At 41.5% G+C, this 14,395-nt stretch overlaps 1 protein-coding gene across 5 annotated transcripts in view; it reads right to left on the reverse strand.

Moving 5' to 3' along the window:
• The window catches only part of col7a1l (collagen type VII alpha 1-like), a 106,922-nt gene that overhangs the window by 55,233 nt on the left and 37,294 nt on the right, over positions 1-14,395 (reverse strand). For all 5 annotated transcript variants that reach the window (XM_078165083.1, XM_078165084.1, XM_078165081.1 and 2 more), the window contains exons 21-42: positions 11,428-11,691; positions 11,167-11,306; positions 10,627-10,750; positions 10,033-10,176; positions 9,673-9,860; positions 8,816-8,896; positions 7,875-7,892; positions 7,759-7,785; positions 7,515-7,580; positions 6,397-6,477; positions 6,269-6,295; positions 4,831-4,875; positions 4,633-4,707; positions 4,453-4,548; positions 4,302-4,328; positions 4,038-4,091; positions 3,799-3,870; positions 3,633-3,692; positions 2,432-2,467; positions 2,303-2,347; positions 2,111-2,146; positions 1,851-1,895 (exon numbers count right to left, since the gene is read on the reverse strand). In XM_078165083.1, the coding sequence (XP_078021209.1) occupies positions 1,851-1,895; positions 2,111-2,146; positions 2,303-2,347; positions 2,432-2,467; positions 3,633-3,692; positions 3,799-3,870; positions 4,038-4,091; positions 4,302-4,328; positions 4,453-4,548; positions 4,633-4,707; positions 4,831-4,875; positions 6,269-6,295; positions 6,397-6,477; positions 7,515-7,580; positions 7,759-7,785; positions 7,875-7,892; positions 8,816-8,896; positions 9,673-9,860; positions 10,033-10,176; positions 10,627-10,750; positions 11,167-11,306; positions 11,428-11,691 (1,751 nt within the window). The remainder of the gene's footprint in view (positions 1-1,850; positions 1,896-2,110; positions 2,147-2,302; positions 2,348-2,431; positions 2,468-3,632; positions 3,693-3,798; positions 3,871-4,037; positions 4,092-4,301; positions 4,329-4,452; positions 4,549-4,632; positions 4,708-4,830; positions 4,876-6,268; positions 6,296-6,396; positions 6,478-7,514; positions 7,581-7,758; positions 7,786-7,874; positions 7,893-8,815; positions 8,897-9,672; positions 9,861-10,032; positions 10,177-10,626; positions 10,751-11,166; positions 11,307-11,427; positions 11,692-14,395) is intronic.

Below are 14,395 nucleotides of genomic sequence, written 5' to 3' on the forward strand. Positions count from 1 at the left end.
GTAGAGGCAATTATGATTATGCTGGTTTAGAGGAACATTATGACATGTTCCAGGGTGGGGGCAGTATGCAAATATATTCATTCATTTATTTTATTTAAATCCTCAGAAAACAGTTCAACCGACCAAATACCCTTTTTTTTTCTTAGGGTATTTGCAAGTCAGACATTGTCTTCACTCTCAGATACCAAGCTCCTGTGAAACACCTGGTACAAACACCGCTGATGATACCCTCTACTTAAACCTGTCACACAAACATTTGGAATCCACCATCTATGACAGGTTAGCAGAGATCAGACACGCCCCTCTTGACAAAATCAAATATGCCTGGGAGCAACATTCAAACACTTCATTGTCAGACAATGTATAGGACTATCTTAAGGCTGGTTCATCACCTCTCTCAGAGCCCATTGGTCTAAAGTCAGACTTTCACGTATTTACCCAGATGTGAATGCTAGCTGTGACAAATGTTTAAGGGCTGAGGTTTCTTTTATTTACATGTACTGGATGTGTCCAAGCCTGGAAAAACACTGGAAGGATGTTTTCCTAACCTTATCCTCAATCCTTAACTTTGACCTGCATCCCAACCCCCTAGTCGCCCTCTTTGGCACCAGCGGAGATGATGATGTACACCCGACTGCAATTCCAACGGCATACACTGTCTTTTGCCTCTCTGCTGGCCAGACAGGCAGTTCTAATCAGATGGGGGGATGCTGCCTCTCCCACCCATGCCCAAAAGGTTTGAGGCCCCTTTCTGAAATACTTCCAGACCTGTCAGTTACACTGAGGATGTTGTGTTTCTTGTTCTTGTGCTTTCTGCCAGTGTATACTCTGATACTCCATCATTCTGAACCTGCCTTTTACAGAGACATCTCTCCCTTCTCTTTTAATACTGAGCCTGACTTTCAGCTCATCTGCCATTTTTTTGTACTATTCAGGAGATGGAGGACTGTCCTATGATGACATTCCACCTGTTATTTGGGGTGAGAGGAATAGGGAAGATTGTGATTGGATTCTATGCTTTGTTCCCGTCATATTTATGCTTTAAGTTTGATACCTGCTGTGAATATTGCACTGTGTAATTGAATACAAATATATATTTCTAAGTCATCTTTAAGGTCCAGTGTGTAGCAGTTAGAGGAGATGCTGGCAGAAAAGGAAATTAATATAACAAGTATGTTTTCTTTTGTGTATAATCATCTGGAGGTAAGAATTGTTGTGTTTTTGTTACCTTACAATGAGCCGTTTATATCTACATAGGGAGCAGGTCTTCGTCTATGGAGTATGCTGTGTTTCTACAGTAGCCCAGACAGGACAAACCAAACTTTGGCTCCAGAGAGGGCCATTACTGTTTCTTGTTTTTACATCAGCTACCATAGTTAGCAGCCCCTTCTTGATGAGCAGTGTTGGAAAACATTTTATTCGATGTAAAACTGCACCATTCAGTGTTTCTACCAGTTTTTAAATCACCAGATTAGTTTGTTTTGGAGAGGAAGAGAGGATCTACGTAATCAGAGAAAAAAGGTGACCACCCATTAGCAGGTGCTGGGTTAGTGTCCCGTCTGTCACAAGGAAGAGGAAAGGAAGAGACCTCTGTGGATAATTTGGCTCCCAGTTAAAGCCTCATTAACAATGAACACTGAAGGAATCCTAACCAGGGCTTCATGCTTGGCACATGGGGGAAACTTCAGCTGGTTGGAATCTGCAATCCTCACTGCAAGATACCACTAAATCCTACGCATTGCTCCTTTAAGGAATATTTTGTCTCAGCACTTCACCTCAAGAAGCTAAAATGTGTTTAGATGTGTATTGTCAAGTTAAGGTACAATCTATGAAATGTAATCCTCACTCACGGTGGGTCCTTGTGGTCCTACTGGTCCCATCTCTCCTCGTTCTCCCTTAAAAGACAAAAACGCATTTTATTTAACTCTGATAACGACACACACATGCATGCACACACTCATGTACACACATTCCCATTTCGGTGTGACGCCATGGGTAATTAAAAAACTATTAGATGAATTAAACTTCCTTAATACTTACTCATATCAATTAAACAACGAATATTTTCAGCCTAATGAAGAGAGAGTGAACGTGTGTGGGATGAACTCACCTTTTCCCCTTGCTCCCCTTTGAATCCCTTCTTGCCCTACAGGTGAAATTAAATCTTTTATCATTGACTCTTACACAATATGAACCCTGAATTAAACAGGATTGGTTTCATTTCATTGGACAAAGCTGTTAATTAATTAATATGAATTTGAGGGTAAAATATTCAGGAACTCATTAATGAGGATGTGCACACCCGAGGTCCGATGATTCCTTGGATGCCCTGCTCTCCACGATCACCCTTAAAAGATTAATGACAAATACTATTTTACAAACAGATTTATGTCATTATAACTAAAACAGACTTCCTATTTTTTTGTGTTACCTTGAGGCCAACTGGTCCTGTTAAGCCAATATTTCCCTGCAAAACAATAATTCAATCACTTAAACAAAAACAGGATTTCATATTAATACATCCAGAGCGAACCGGTTCCACTTTAATAATCTACACCATGAGACAACAAGCCTGTTGTTTCCATTATCTTAGTCGATAGAAACGATTATGTGACAATGTGGATGCTAAATCCAAAACTATTCTATTTGTAGTTGATTTTTCCTTTTTTAAGGAACACTTCACCCACAAAAGGATAGATTTATATATCAACTACTGGGGGTGTAATGATCCAACGATCTGGATTGTTCATTGATTCAATGATAAATGATCCAATATCATCGATGCAAAGTGAAAACATTGATCGATATCTTCATCATCATCATCTTTATTTTGAAATTCTATTAGTCCCCCTATTACCATCAAACAGCAGCAGGTAGATAGCAAGCAGCCAAGAGAAAGACGATGAGGATAACCTTATTCACTATGTGGATGCTCTGTACTTCCCAAACACATGCACTCTCCCATGACGGTGAACTAAAACCCTTTGGCGTGAGTACGACACAAGACATTAGATGACATAATTTTGGGTTTGGGAGAAACAGACAGACATTTTTCAACATTTTAACACATTTTTCAGTAAAATGATTAGTCGACTAATCGAAGAAATAATCAACAGATTAGTCGACAATGAAAATAATCGTTAGTTGCAGCCCTACTAACAATTAGCTGTTGCTGCCGTTCGATGTAGTGGTGAAAGACAGTCCCCTGAGCTGTTCTCCTTCTGCCCTCTCTACCCGGTTAGCATGAGCTAACACACGACTGCATGATCTCATCCCTACTCGTTATCTTTTGCCAATGAGGCTGAAGCCCTGAAGCACAGGTTAAGATCCAACACCGAGTGGTTAATCTCACAGTGACACTGAATTGGCTCGGCTCTGTTGTTACACCTGTTAATTACCATTGGGCAACTAGCTGTGTGATGCTAACAGTTAGCCCTGTCACTGTGTGTGTATGTGACTTTGTCCCAGGCACAGAGCTCTGGTCCTGTAGTAGTGTCATAATAAACAGAGACAGAAGGGCTGAGTGAATAAATACGTTGTGCACAGCTCTACAATGGAATGAGATTTTACTTGTTACATAGCCACATGATCAATTTGTGGGTGAAGTATTTCTTTAAGGTCTAGCAATGTACCTTCTCTCCAGGCTCTCCACGAGGACCTTGAATACCTTGTATACCAATTCCTTCTTCCCCCTGCAAAAAAGCAATATTTTTCAGGCCGGTTACTCAGTCTTAAATTCATGTCTTTTTAGTACATTGACTTAAATATGTAATTTGTTTTCATTAATAACAGTTTTACCTTCTCTCCTCTCTGACCTGGTAATCCTGGCACCCCATCAATGCCAATCGGACCAGGCAAACCTGCAGTACCCTACAGCAGGTTGCATATATGTGCATATATATCAAAGTTTGTGTGTGAGGGACAGCAGTAAAGAAAGAGGAGAGAAAAACAGTTTAAGGGGGCGACTCTGAATTATCTTTTAACTGTAATGCAATGTCTTTTGCCGCTTCCAATAATGTTATCAACAATGAGCTCACGTCTTTTCCCGACTCTCCTTTGTCTCCTTTCACACCCGGCTTCCCACGTAAACCCTTTCAAAAAAATAATAGAAGTATTATCAGATAATAATGGAACAATGAATATTTCATAACTGATAACATCTGATTCTGAGGCATTAAAATAGACTCAATATGCAAGTAGACACAATCTATGATGCATGATATCTATGCTGCAAATTAAATGTTTCCCTGCACCCTTTTAAAAAGCTAAATGAAGAGATGGAAAACAGCCTTTGTACTTACTTTGGCTCCAATCTCCCCAGGATCTCCCTACAAAGTGAAAACAATAAAAACAACTCTGACACTTCATACTGAATACTGTAGGTTGGTCTGACATTATATGATGATATAATGCCAAGAGATGGTACAAAAGTCATCATTTAGTCCATGTTACCTTGACAGATATTCCTGGTGACCCTGGTGGTCCTGGCTGGCCAGGTAGGCCTGGAGATCCATTGACCCCTGGTACACCAGGAGGCCCCTGGGGACCCTGTAATATGCAGTATACATTATTTGATTTGCTCTGAAGCTCATTGTTGGAAAAACTCCCCCAAATTTTTTTTTGAGGACTCACTGAAGATCCTGGCTCTCCTTTTCGCCCAGGAACGAAATTTGCATCTGTGCCACCTATAACATATCCAGGCTCTCCCTAAAGTGGAAATATACACACACACACAAAAAAACCTGGATACAAAACAGCGCATGTTCATCCGCCTCATTGTCGTAGCACTCAAATACCCAAAAATATCTAATTAAATGGCATTAGACTTACCCTCTCTCCTCTCTGTCCCTTTTGACCAGGGGCTCCAGGTGGACCCTGCCATGGGAAAAAACACGAAGAGTAATTATTATCTACATTGTTGCAAAAAATTTTAGACAACTCAAATTCTGATAGATGTGTAGAATATTAAGAAGTTTAATGGTTACAGTGCAATACGTGCAAAGGCGCGAACTTGAGACCATCAATTCTTGATTGAGCTTAAAGAGTTCAGATTTCTTGAAGTGGGGTTTTATGAGGAACTTATCCAAAGTAAGTTTTATCTACAGTAGGTGGCGGTCAGCACGACCCAGTTTGGAGAAGCAGGCTGGAGTCTGACACAGAAGCTATGCACTGCACTGCTGTGAATAGTGAATACCCGCTGAGGATACACACATGCATCCTTGGAATTTCTCTGAAAGAAGGACTCAGTCCTGGGGCGTTGGTAGCTTAGTGGATAGTGCCGGTGCCCCATGTATAGTGATGCCTCGCCGCAGCGGTCGCAAGATCGACTCCTGCTTGCGACCCTTTGGTGCATGTCATCCCCCCACTCTCTCTCTCTCCCCATTTCACACTATCCTGTCCATTAAAGGCAAAAGACCAAAAAATAATCTTAAGAAAAAAAAATAAAATAAGGACTCAGTCCTTGTGAAATCTGGAAGGATCCTTGACATTGGGACAGTCCTTTGGCGAGGGTGGATGATGTAGCATCCTTGAAATTCGGCTGTTAGAGGATCCTTCCTTGACTTTGAGAATCTCCCCAAGTGTGTCTGTATGATGCCAATCTGCCTGCTCACCCGAAAGTCATCCACTAATCAACCCCAGCAGTACAAACACCCTGGTTCTGCCTTCTAGTCTCCACCAGATCACTCAGTCTACCTTGCGGTACTAACTACAGCCTAAACCTTGTTTCTCTGTGCCTCAGAAATCAGAACCTTCCGTTTAATACAATATGACTGTGTAATGAGTACATACATCACATCGATTTAAGTAAATAAATTCGATCCTAAGATTCATGACCACTGCTTTTGGAGGTCAGTGGTGCTTTTTGTTCTTGGATGACCTCATCCCAAATACCTTCAAGTCCCAGGCTGTGCTTGCTGGGCATGTTTCCAAACAGTTTAACCCTGCCCAGGAGAGGGAAAGGGACGGTTGACCTATGTTTGCTACAGGTGAGGCGCTCAATTGTGCTCTACTGGAAGGATGTCTCTTGAAAAACTTACCCATATTGTGAGGAATAAAGCTTCTCATGTTGTTGACACTTGGGAGATGTTTTTGGAATTTGATGAAAATGGTGACGTTAAAAAAAGGCTTTGGAAATGTAAGGCTAAGATAAAGGATGTAAACTAAGTTTATTGGGAGGAACGTGTGCCATACCCGGTCCTTTGTGTGCGCCTGTATTTTTACTGTATTTTAGTTTAGTTTCATTATTTATTTGTCATGTGGATCTTACCATATCACCTGATATGCCTTGAGGGCCCTGAAAAAAAAAAAGAACAAACATAGTTTTTCAGAGTCAGACCTAAATCAAATGAACTTTAATGGTCAATGTGAGGTTTTATTTTTTCTGAATTTAGTTACCCGCTGGCCAGGAGAACCTGGTGGTCCAGTTCTCCCTGGTCGTCCTGGCAGCCCAGGTACACCATCTGTTGCAGGAGGCCCCTGTATATTAAAACATTATGGTCTGTGCTGGAAAATAGAATAATGTACACACACAGCAAAGCCACACTCGCCCATACAGTCACAGCGACCGAGCAGTTGTGTTAACATTTACTATGATTGACTGAATGAATCAATAATAGTAAACAGACTGTAGGTCACCATCTTATTTCACATATCAATGAAGATGTTCTTCCACCTGAAAACTTAACAGCGCAGCTTATTGAGAACCCTGTTACTATGATGACCAGCATGTGTTTGCTGTCAATTTATTACCTGCATATTTACCAGGGTTTCTAATATGGTGATTCTGATGTTTATTGTCTATTTATACTATTTACATATATATTAAAAAATGTAATACAGCATCAATAAGTGGTGAAGTAATTTAGCAAATTACAAAGAACTGACATTCACTTTTAGTAAAATTTTCACTGAAGTTATAATATTAAAAATCTGTAATAAGAAAATGGAAATGAAAAAATATTGCAGCACACATGGCACATGTGTGATGAACAATGAATGTTACTAGGATTTAAACAAAAAGAAATTAAAAAGCAACGACATTGAAATACAGCGGTTTAAAACTCCAGTTCTCAACAGACTGGTTGAAAATTATTGGACTAATTTGAGAAACTGGCTCACTGCCGCTCCATTTTATTTTATTTTCATTAATTTTTGTGTGATGTACTTTAACTTTTTGTCAGTGACTGTTACTAATGTTGTTGTAGTGGCCAAGTCTCTCTTGGTTTGTAATAACAGCTGCTGCTCATCAGTGGCCCCGCTACAGTAGAAACTAAATTAAGCTGTATTAGCTGTGGTGTGCAATACCCAACATTGTGACCATGTTTTGCTTTGGAGGTAGACCAAAAATAAACAGCTGTTTTATATCTGTGCCCGTATGGCATAGCGCTGTCCATGCTGAATATATAATAAAACCTGTCACAGATTCAGGGTAAGGTCATCTTGATAAATAAACAGTCATCAGTGATAGTGGCAATAATGACAATAGCGGTAAAGTGTATTGTGTTGATTCTTACCCTTTCTCCCTTCTCTCCTTTGGAAGACGTGAAAGGATCAAACTGTCCAGGGCTTTGCCGAAATCTCTAAATAAACAAAACAAAGACTACAAGTTATTCTAAAAGTTAAATTACTAATAAAGATATTAAAGTTGAATTCATAGCAATGAAGGTACATTAATGCAGTGGATAATGTTAAGAAATGTCATAGTGGCAACAAAGTATTATCACTTAAAAGGCAGTACCAAACTTGATATAAACATACCAGACCTCCGCCACCAAAACCATCTCCCTGAAAGACAGAGAGCAAGAATACAGACAATAAAAACACTGCTTTTGCATACATTTCTGAATCAATGTAACACATGTTAGTTAACTCACCTTTTCCCCTTTCTGGCCCTGCATAAACAAAGAAAAAATATGATTAATAGCTGATTAATAAAGACAAAACCATATCAAACCATTGTTAATGTGAGAAGTTCACATAAATGTCAGCACCTGTCAGTGAAATTTAAAGGGACAGTGTTCACCCCCAAATCAAAAATACATGTTTTTCCTCTTATCTTACGTGTTATTTATCAGTCTGGATTGTGTGAATAGGTGATTTTTGGAAAGTGGCATTGCTGTTGCGTTTTTATTCGAGCAATACCAATACCCGGGCAAGCACAGAGCAATATGACAAGCCATGTTATTAATTAGGGATATGCACGATTATTCGGCTTAACAATTAAAAGTCTGCCCCCTCGTTAGTCAGCACCAGAAATAATAGTACTAATAATAGTAATACTAGTCAGTTAAACCAATTAGTGTTTTATTCATGTACAAGGTTGCTTAACTGTTATGCAGCTGCCCACAACTAGTGGGTGCTACAGAGCCGTCAGACAGCAGTCCCCCTCCCTGTGGTAATGCTCGAGTAGACTGGCGTTATAAAACAGCACGGTGGGAAATTGGAGAGATGTACTTTGATCTAGAAAATGAATTCAGCAGCAATTTATCTTTTTTGAGATGTTGTGTATTATTTGTTAACTTTAAGTGAGTTGTTGAATTTAATTATACATTGGATGTCGTTTTATTAACTTTAAAGAGAAAAATATGTATTTTTGATTTTGGGCTGAACTGTCCCTTTAAACCAGGATGCAAATTAATAAAAGACACATGGTGCTGCTGTTGAATCCCTGTTTGATTGATATAAAACTGTCTTGTCTTGTGATTTCCAGCCTCTCTCACATTGGTTTCAATATGACTGAAATGCTAATGACAACTGTGATGATGAAAGTGAAGAAGAGGGAAGAGAAGGAGGACTTTGTGTCTGAAGTACCGACCTTTGCACACTGGGAGGAGCAGGGACCCTGAGGCTTTAGCAGCTCCCCTGGGTCTTCAGTTGGGGTGTCCAACTGAGCAGACTGAAAATGGAAAGGAGGATAAAGGAATTCATTACCGACTGGTCAAACACATAATAGACAACTGCTCCACCACTCTGACGTCAAAATGAAGTCAGGGCCGCAGGAGTGTTCCTTCCTACAGCGTCTTTGTGATTTAATTAAAAAAGTGATTAAGCCTGCAGTGTGGAACTTTTGTCTCCCCCCTCTGGCAGTGATAGTAATTACACAAACACTGTTGATGTCTGCCTCTGCCTGCAGGAGAGCTCGCCACATCTCTCCTGCCCCCAGGAGCGCTCTCTTCAAGTGTTCCTGTGCAAATAAGGGCAAGTTTCTAAAGCATGCACTACAGAAACTTTACTTGGATGCTTTTTAGGATGTTCCACCATAGCTTCGACCATACTTAGAGGTGCTGCTTTGTCGCTATGGTTTCTCTAATATTCCTGTCCCTATTAAATCTGGCTAGTTGATACCAGGACTTTTCTTGTGCACTGGCATAATTCACAAGCTGCCAGTTCTCTTTTCTCTCCTCTCCATATCAGGTTCTTTGTCAGGGGCTAGTCTACGTAACATTATTTGCCTGGCACCAAAAGGGCAACACAAAGAAAACACAAAGATGACATGACAGAGCTTCGAAAGTCAATCCTTCATTACTATAATGCAGGGTGAAAGCAGCAAGTTAAGAATAGTGCCACTCTTAGGAGCAAAGAGTCTGCTGATGTAACGTTAGCATCAATAAAACCACCACCACGGAACTCGGTTAGTGTTGTTTATCTGCCACTCCTTAGTTTGTGTCTTGCCTCATCATTCAGTTTGAACTCGGAGAGGAGCTCCTCACTACAGATGATATTGATAAATTCTCTCTCTATGGAAGGGAAGTCATCAAAGGTTGGTGAGTAGAAAATGTTTTTGTAGCTGGTGGGTGCTGCGATCTTATTCAGCTCCTCCATGTCTGCATTAGAAACTCCGACTGCCAGGACACTGACACCTGGAGAGAAACAGATTCAAAACATGATAATCCCAAAAAAAGTCTTATAAATCACATATTCATTAAAGAAAATACATGATATTGCTCTGCTACATGCACGCTGACTATTTTTTGCTACAGTAAAACTCATTAGCAGCTCCATTTTGGAGGGTTTACAATAACTTTGACTGACCCAGAGCACGTGCAATCCTAGAGGGCGGCTCCACGTTATCCTGGGCCCTGCCATCTGTAATCAGAACCAGAACATGCGCCACATCCTGCCTCATCCCCAGGGACTCCTGGAACAGCTCCTGAAGAACGTAGCTGATGCCTTTTCCTGAGGGTACAAAAAAGTTTTAGGAGCAAATGATGACACTTCTGCAAGCGTTTTACTCTGATAAATGCTGGTAATTTGATAAGAGACATTTTAAAACATGAATACAATAAATATTTTGGGTCATAACTTAGTAGTAAAATTCAATCCTCAGCCAAAAAAACATTCTAAACTTTTACAGATTTGAGGTCTTGTGAATTCCCATGTTTAAACAAGTTTGACCAAAACTTAATCCCCTCTTTAAACTGCAGAAATCTTCAGTATAAATCTCTGTCGTGTTACTAGCTACGTCAGCAGTCAGTATTAATACATCTGTATGGTTGCAGGAACAAGAATAGCATATCTTATGTCCAGCAGCATGACAGCTGTTAGAGGCTGTGACATCAACAGCAGGACCTAAGTAGTGTTATAGGAATGATCTGTCGTCTGATGACGGGTGGCAGTGTCACTGACCTGTTTTGGTGTTGCCCCCTCCATAGCGTAGCTCTCTGAGCGCCCTGAGCACAGAACTCCTGTCTTTAAAGTCACTTAGACGGAATTCAATACGAGGCTCATCGCTGTAATGAACCACGGCTATCTGAGAGAAAACAAAAATCATCATGTGACTTTGAGCTGTAACTCTACATTGCATCCTAATCAATACTTTTCACACATACATATTGATAAATATATGTTTTGCATGTCTACATGCAGGTGCCTCCTCCTTGGCTGCCACTCTTGGCTGCCAGCCATGTGGCACTGTGCCTTGTTTATCCATTCTGCCAATGTCTGAGTCTGAATGTGCCAGCTTTGTGAAAGAATCGCACATTATGCTTCTGCTAATGATATCAGCTTGCACAGGAGACTCACTGGAGTAGTTTGCTAACTTCCAGCAGCTATTATCATTTAAGATCCAGTCAAGTTTATAACTGTCCTACGAACACTAAACTTAAAGCCAAAGAGCCACATCGTGACCAGAATATCAAACAAGAAAGTTTTTACTGGGAGACCAACCTGTGTGCCCAGAGGACCAACGACAGGAAAGTAAGTTGCCACTCGGAATATGAAGTCTTTCATCTTGATGAAGTTGTTAGCGCCGATGCTGGAGGACTCGTCCACTAAGAACACTATGTCTGCTTTGGCCTTACCACATACTGACAACACACGAACACACATTTATCACATCATCATATAACCAGTTATTTCTTAGTTGAGTTGTAGAATATTCCCATTGTAGATCATAAAACTTATTATTTATTTATTAATAAAGCATACCTGGTCTTGGTGGAGCTGTTGTCTGTACACTGAGTGTGGTCAATCGAAGGGGGGTGACTTCTGCTGCTTTGGCTTCAGTGACAATCGGCTGGCCCGGAGGCTTTTTGGTGATTATGGGTTTAGTCGGTGGCACAGCGATGGGGTGCCGTGTGGTCCTGATGGCTGTGTGAGTGATGGTGGTATCGCTGACGGAGGCAGTCGTGATACGAGGAGCAACTGTGGCTGGCACAGGCTGGACTGTTACCAGCGGACGATCCGGTCCCACTGAGAGGCACAAAGACATAGCTGATTAAAAAACCTAAATCAAACTCTAAAGATTTCTGGAGGGAAACATCATAGTTGCTGCAGCAACAATTGGGATACAGTAGAGGGAAAAATGGGTTTTGAGGAGTGACTCCATGCTAAATCACACAGGGCGGAGTATTGCAGGTGCGCTGCTCTCTGTGGGGTTAAACTGATCTGTTGTTGGAAAACATTTGTGGCGTTTTCTTATCAAAAGCAGTCAACTACACAGAATTCTCTGTGGCATCATGAGTTGAAACATTTCTACCAAAAAATGTCTCAGAGGGACAAGAGATTTACTTAGCTGCCGCTCTTTTTAAATGCAGGTTAATACATCACTGCATGTGTTTCAGAGTTACTAGTGCTCCCGCAGTTTAGAGTGACAAGGCAATAACAGATAACGCTAACCTAACTGATGATATTTAGTGTAACTGCCTAACAGGAAATGAGAGCATCCAATGAGCTTTACAGCAGAGACAACCAAAGGCTTCTCCCATCTCACAATTTGTACATCCTTGATTCCTTTCCTCACCTGCTCTCCTTGTGTCTTACTCCCTCCCACTTGAGATGCAAGCGGAGGGGGACAGGTGGAGACACAAGGAGAGAGGAGTCAAAGCAACAGGCAGTTAACAAAATGAGGCATCCATGCTTTGGAGTCATCATTTTAAAGTGACATCACTTAAATATGACGTGACAGTGAAACCCCTTTTCTATGTCAAGGCTGCCAAAAAGAGTTCCTTCTGCAAAGGATACACCTGTGCATCCTCACTCAGAGCACTCGAAATGCATTTTAGGAACATCCATGACATCCGTCAAGAGGGCGTGCCGAGATCGATTTTCAGGTCACAGGCACAAAATAGAAAAATGAGAAAAGCCCTTGGACTGTACCAGTTTGAGAAGAAGAGTAGAAGGGGGGTCCTCAGTGAATAGTCTTTTATGTATTGTTTATATATGTATGTTAAGGCAATTCCTATAATGTTTAGAAACTGTTTTTGTTGTTTTTACATAGAACTGTTTCTCGATTGCGTTCTTTGCGTATCATCTGACGACGATATGGTCTTTTCGGCTAATCATCAAAATCTTGTCCTGTCACCTACAGTTTATAATCATTCATTCATTTTCCATAACCGCTTATCCTGTTGGGGGTCGCAGGCGGGCTGGAGCCTATCCCAGCTGACACTGGGTGAGAGGCAGGGTACACCCTGGACAGGTCACCAGACTATCACAGGGCTGACACATAGAGACAGACAACCATTCACACTCACATTCACACCTTCGGACAATTTAGAGTCACCAATTAACCTGCATGTCTTTGGACTGTGGGAGGAAGCTGGAGTACCTGGAGAAAACCCACGCTGAGACAGGGAGAACATGCAAACTCTGCACAGATGGGCTCCCCCACACTGGAGTTTGAACCCCCCATTTGAACTGGCAACGCTCTTGCCTCCCCTCGTGCTGCCATTACAGCTTGATTATTATTATGAGATTATTAAACATGTTGGCTTGTCTGAAGGAGGAACCTACACTATTTTTTTTATTTTTTGTATTCACAACGTTAAATAAAACACACACTGGGTGAATATTGCTCCAATCTCCATGTGTTCTCCTTCCAACATTGGCCGATCCTTGTAATGTGTTCACACCCAGGGTTTTCCCTGCCTATCTACGTAAGACAAAGGCGGGCCGCCTGGGTGATTTTGGCCACTGCCTTGGATAAAGCGTATGCGTGTGCATGGGGGACGTTCAGTTGTAGTGTCTTTTGTGCGCACAAACCCATTACTTTCAATGTAGACACGCGGCCAAAGTGACACTGTAGTGGCGCGCATTCGGTGCGACGTGCTTGTTTTTTCATCCGGCGCACAGCTCCACGGACCTGCTTTTCCCTCCAGTATTGTGTCAGATCCCCGCTCCCCCTCGGGATGTGTCCCTCCTATTGTTTCCCACGGAGCTGTGCGCCGTTTGAAAGGCGAAGGAAGCCCGTATGTGGAAAGACGTCGCCTCCGAGATGTAGAATGTGTATTATAGAAGAGAAACACACATTTCAGGACCGCTGACTTGTATCATCAGAACAGACATGTCCTGTGATTTTCAGCCTCCTTTCATATTTAATAGAGGGGGGACAATGCCTGACAGTAATATTCTCAGCTGTCAGGATGTACCTGCTGTAAAGGGTAAACATAATCATAGAAGGCTGAAAATCACAGGACATGTCTGTTCTGATTATACAAGTCAGCAGTGTAAAGCTCAAGCATGTGGGGGCCTCCTTTCATATTTAACAGAGGGGTCTTGTCTTCTTAAAGTACAGCTGTCAAGATGCCCCCCACCACAGGCCTTTGCCACCTTGGTCTCGGAAAAACCAAGGGAAAACGCTGAAACCATGAGTGACAAAGCAACAGCATGACCAGCTCCATTATCCCAGAGTTGCCACTGGGGTGCTGCTCAAGTGTTCATAACACAGTCACATCGTCATGGGCTTGTGTGTGTCTGCGGCTTGCAACAAAGAATCTCATCTGAGCATAATCAAAAGTTGGTATTTAGCTTCATGTCACAGGCTTCCATTTTAAATGAATTGTAGCCTGTTGCTGTGTTACTTGTAGTGTAAACACACCATTACAGGCTCATACATTCGCAAACAATTATTAGTTTTACCCATTGGTTGTGACAGGTATGCAACAGGTGTACCTGG

This window comes from Epinephelus lanceolatus, chromosome 23, assembly GCF_041903045.1.
Source record: "Epinephelus lanceolatus isolate andai-2023 chromosome 23, ASM4190304v1, whole genome shotgun sequence".
NCBI lineage: Eukaryota > Metazoa > Chordata > Actinopteri > Perciformes > Serranidae > Epinephelus > Epinephelus lanceolatus.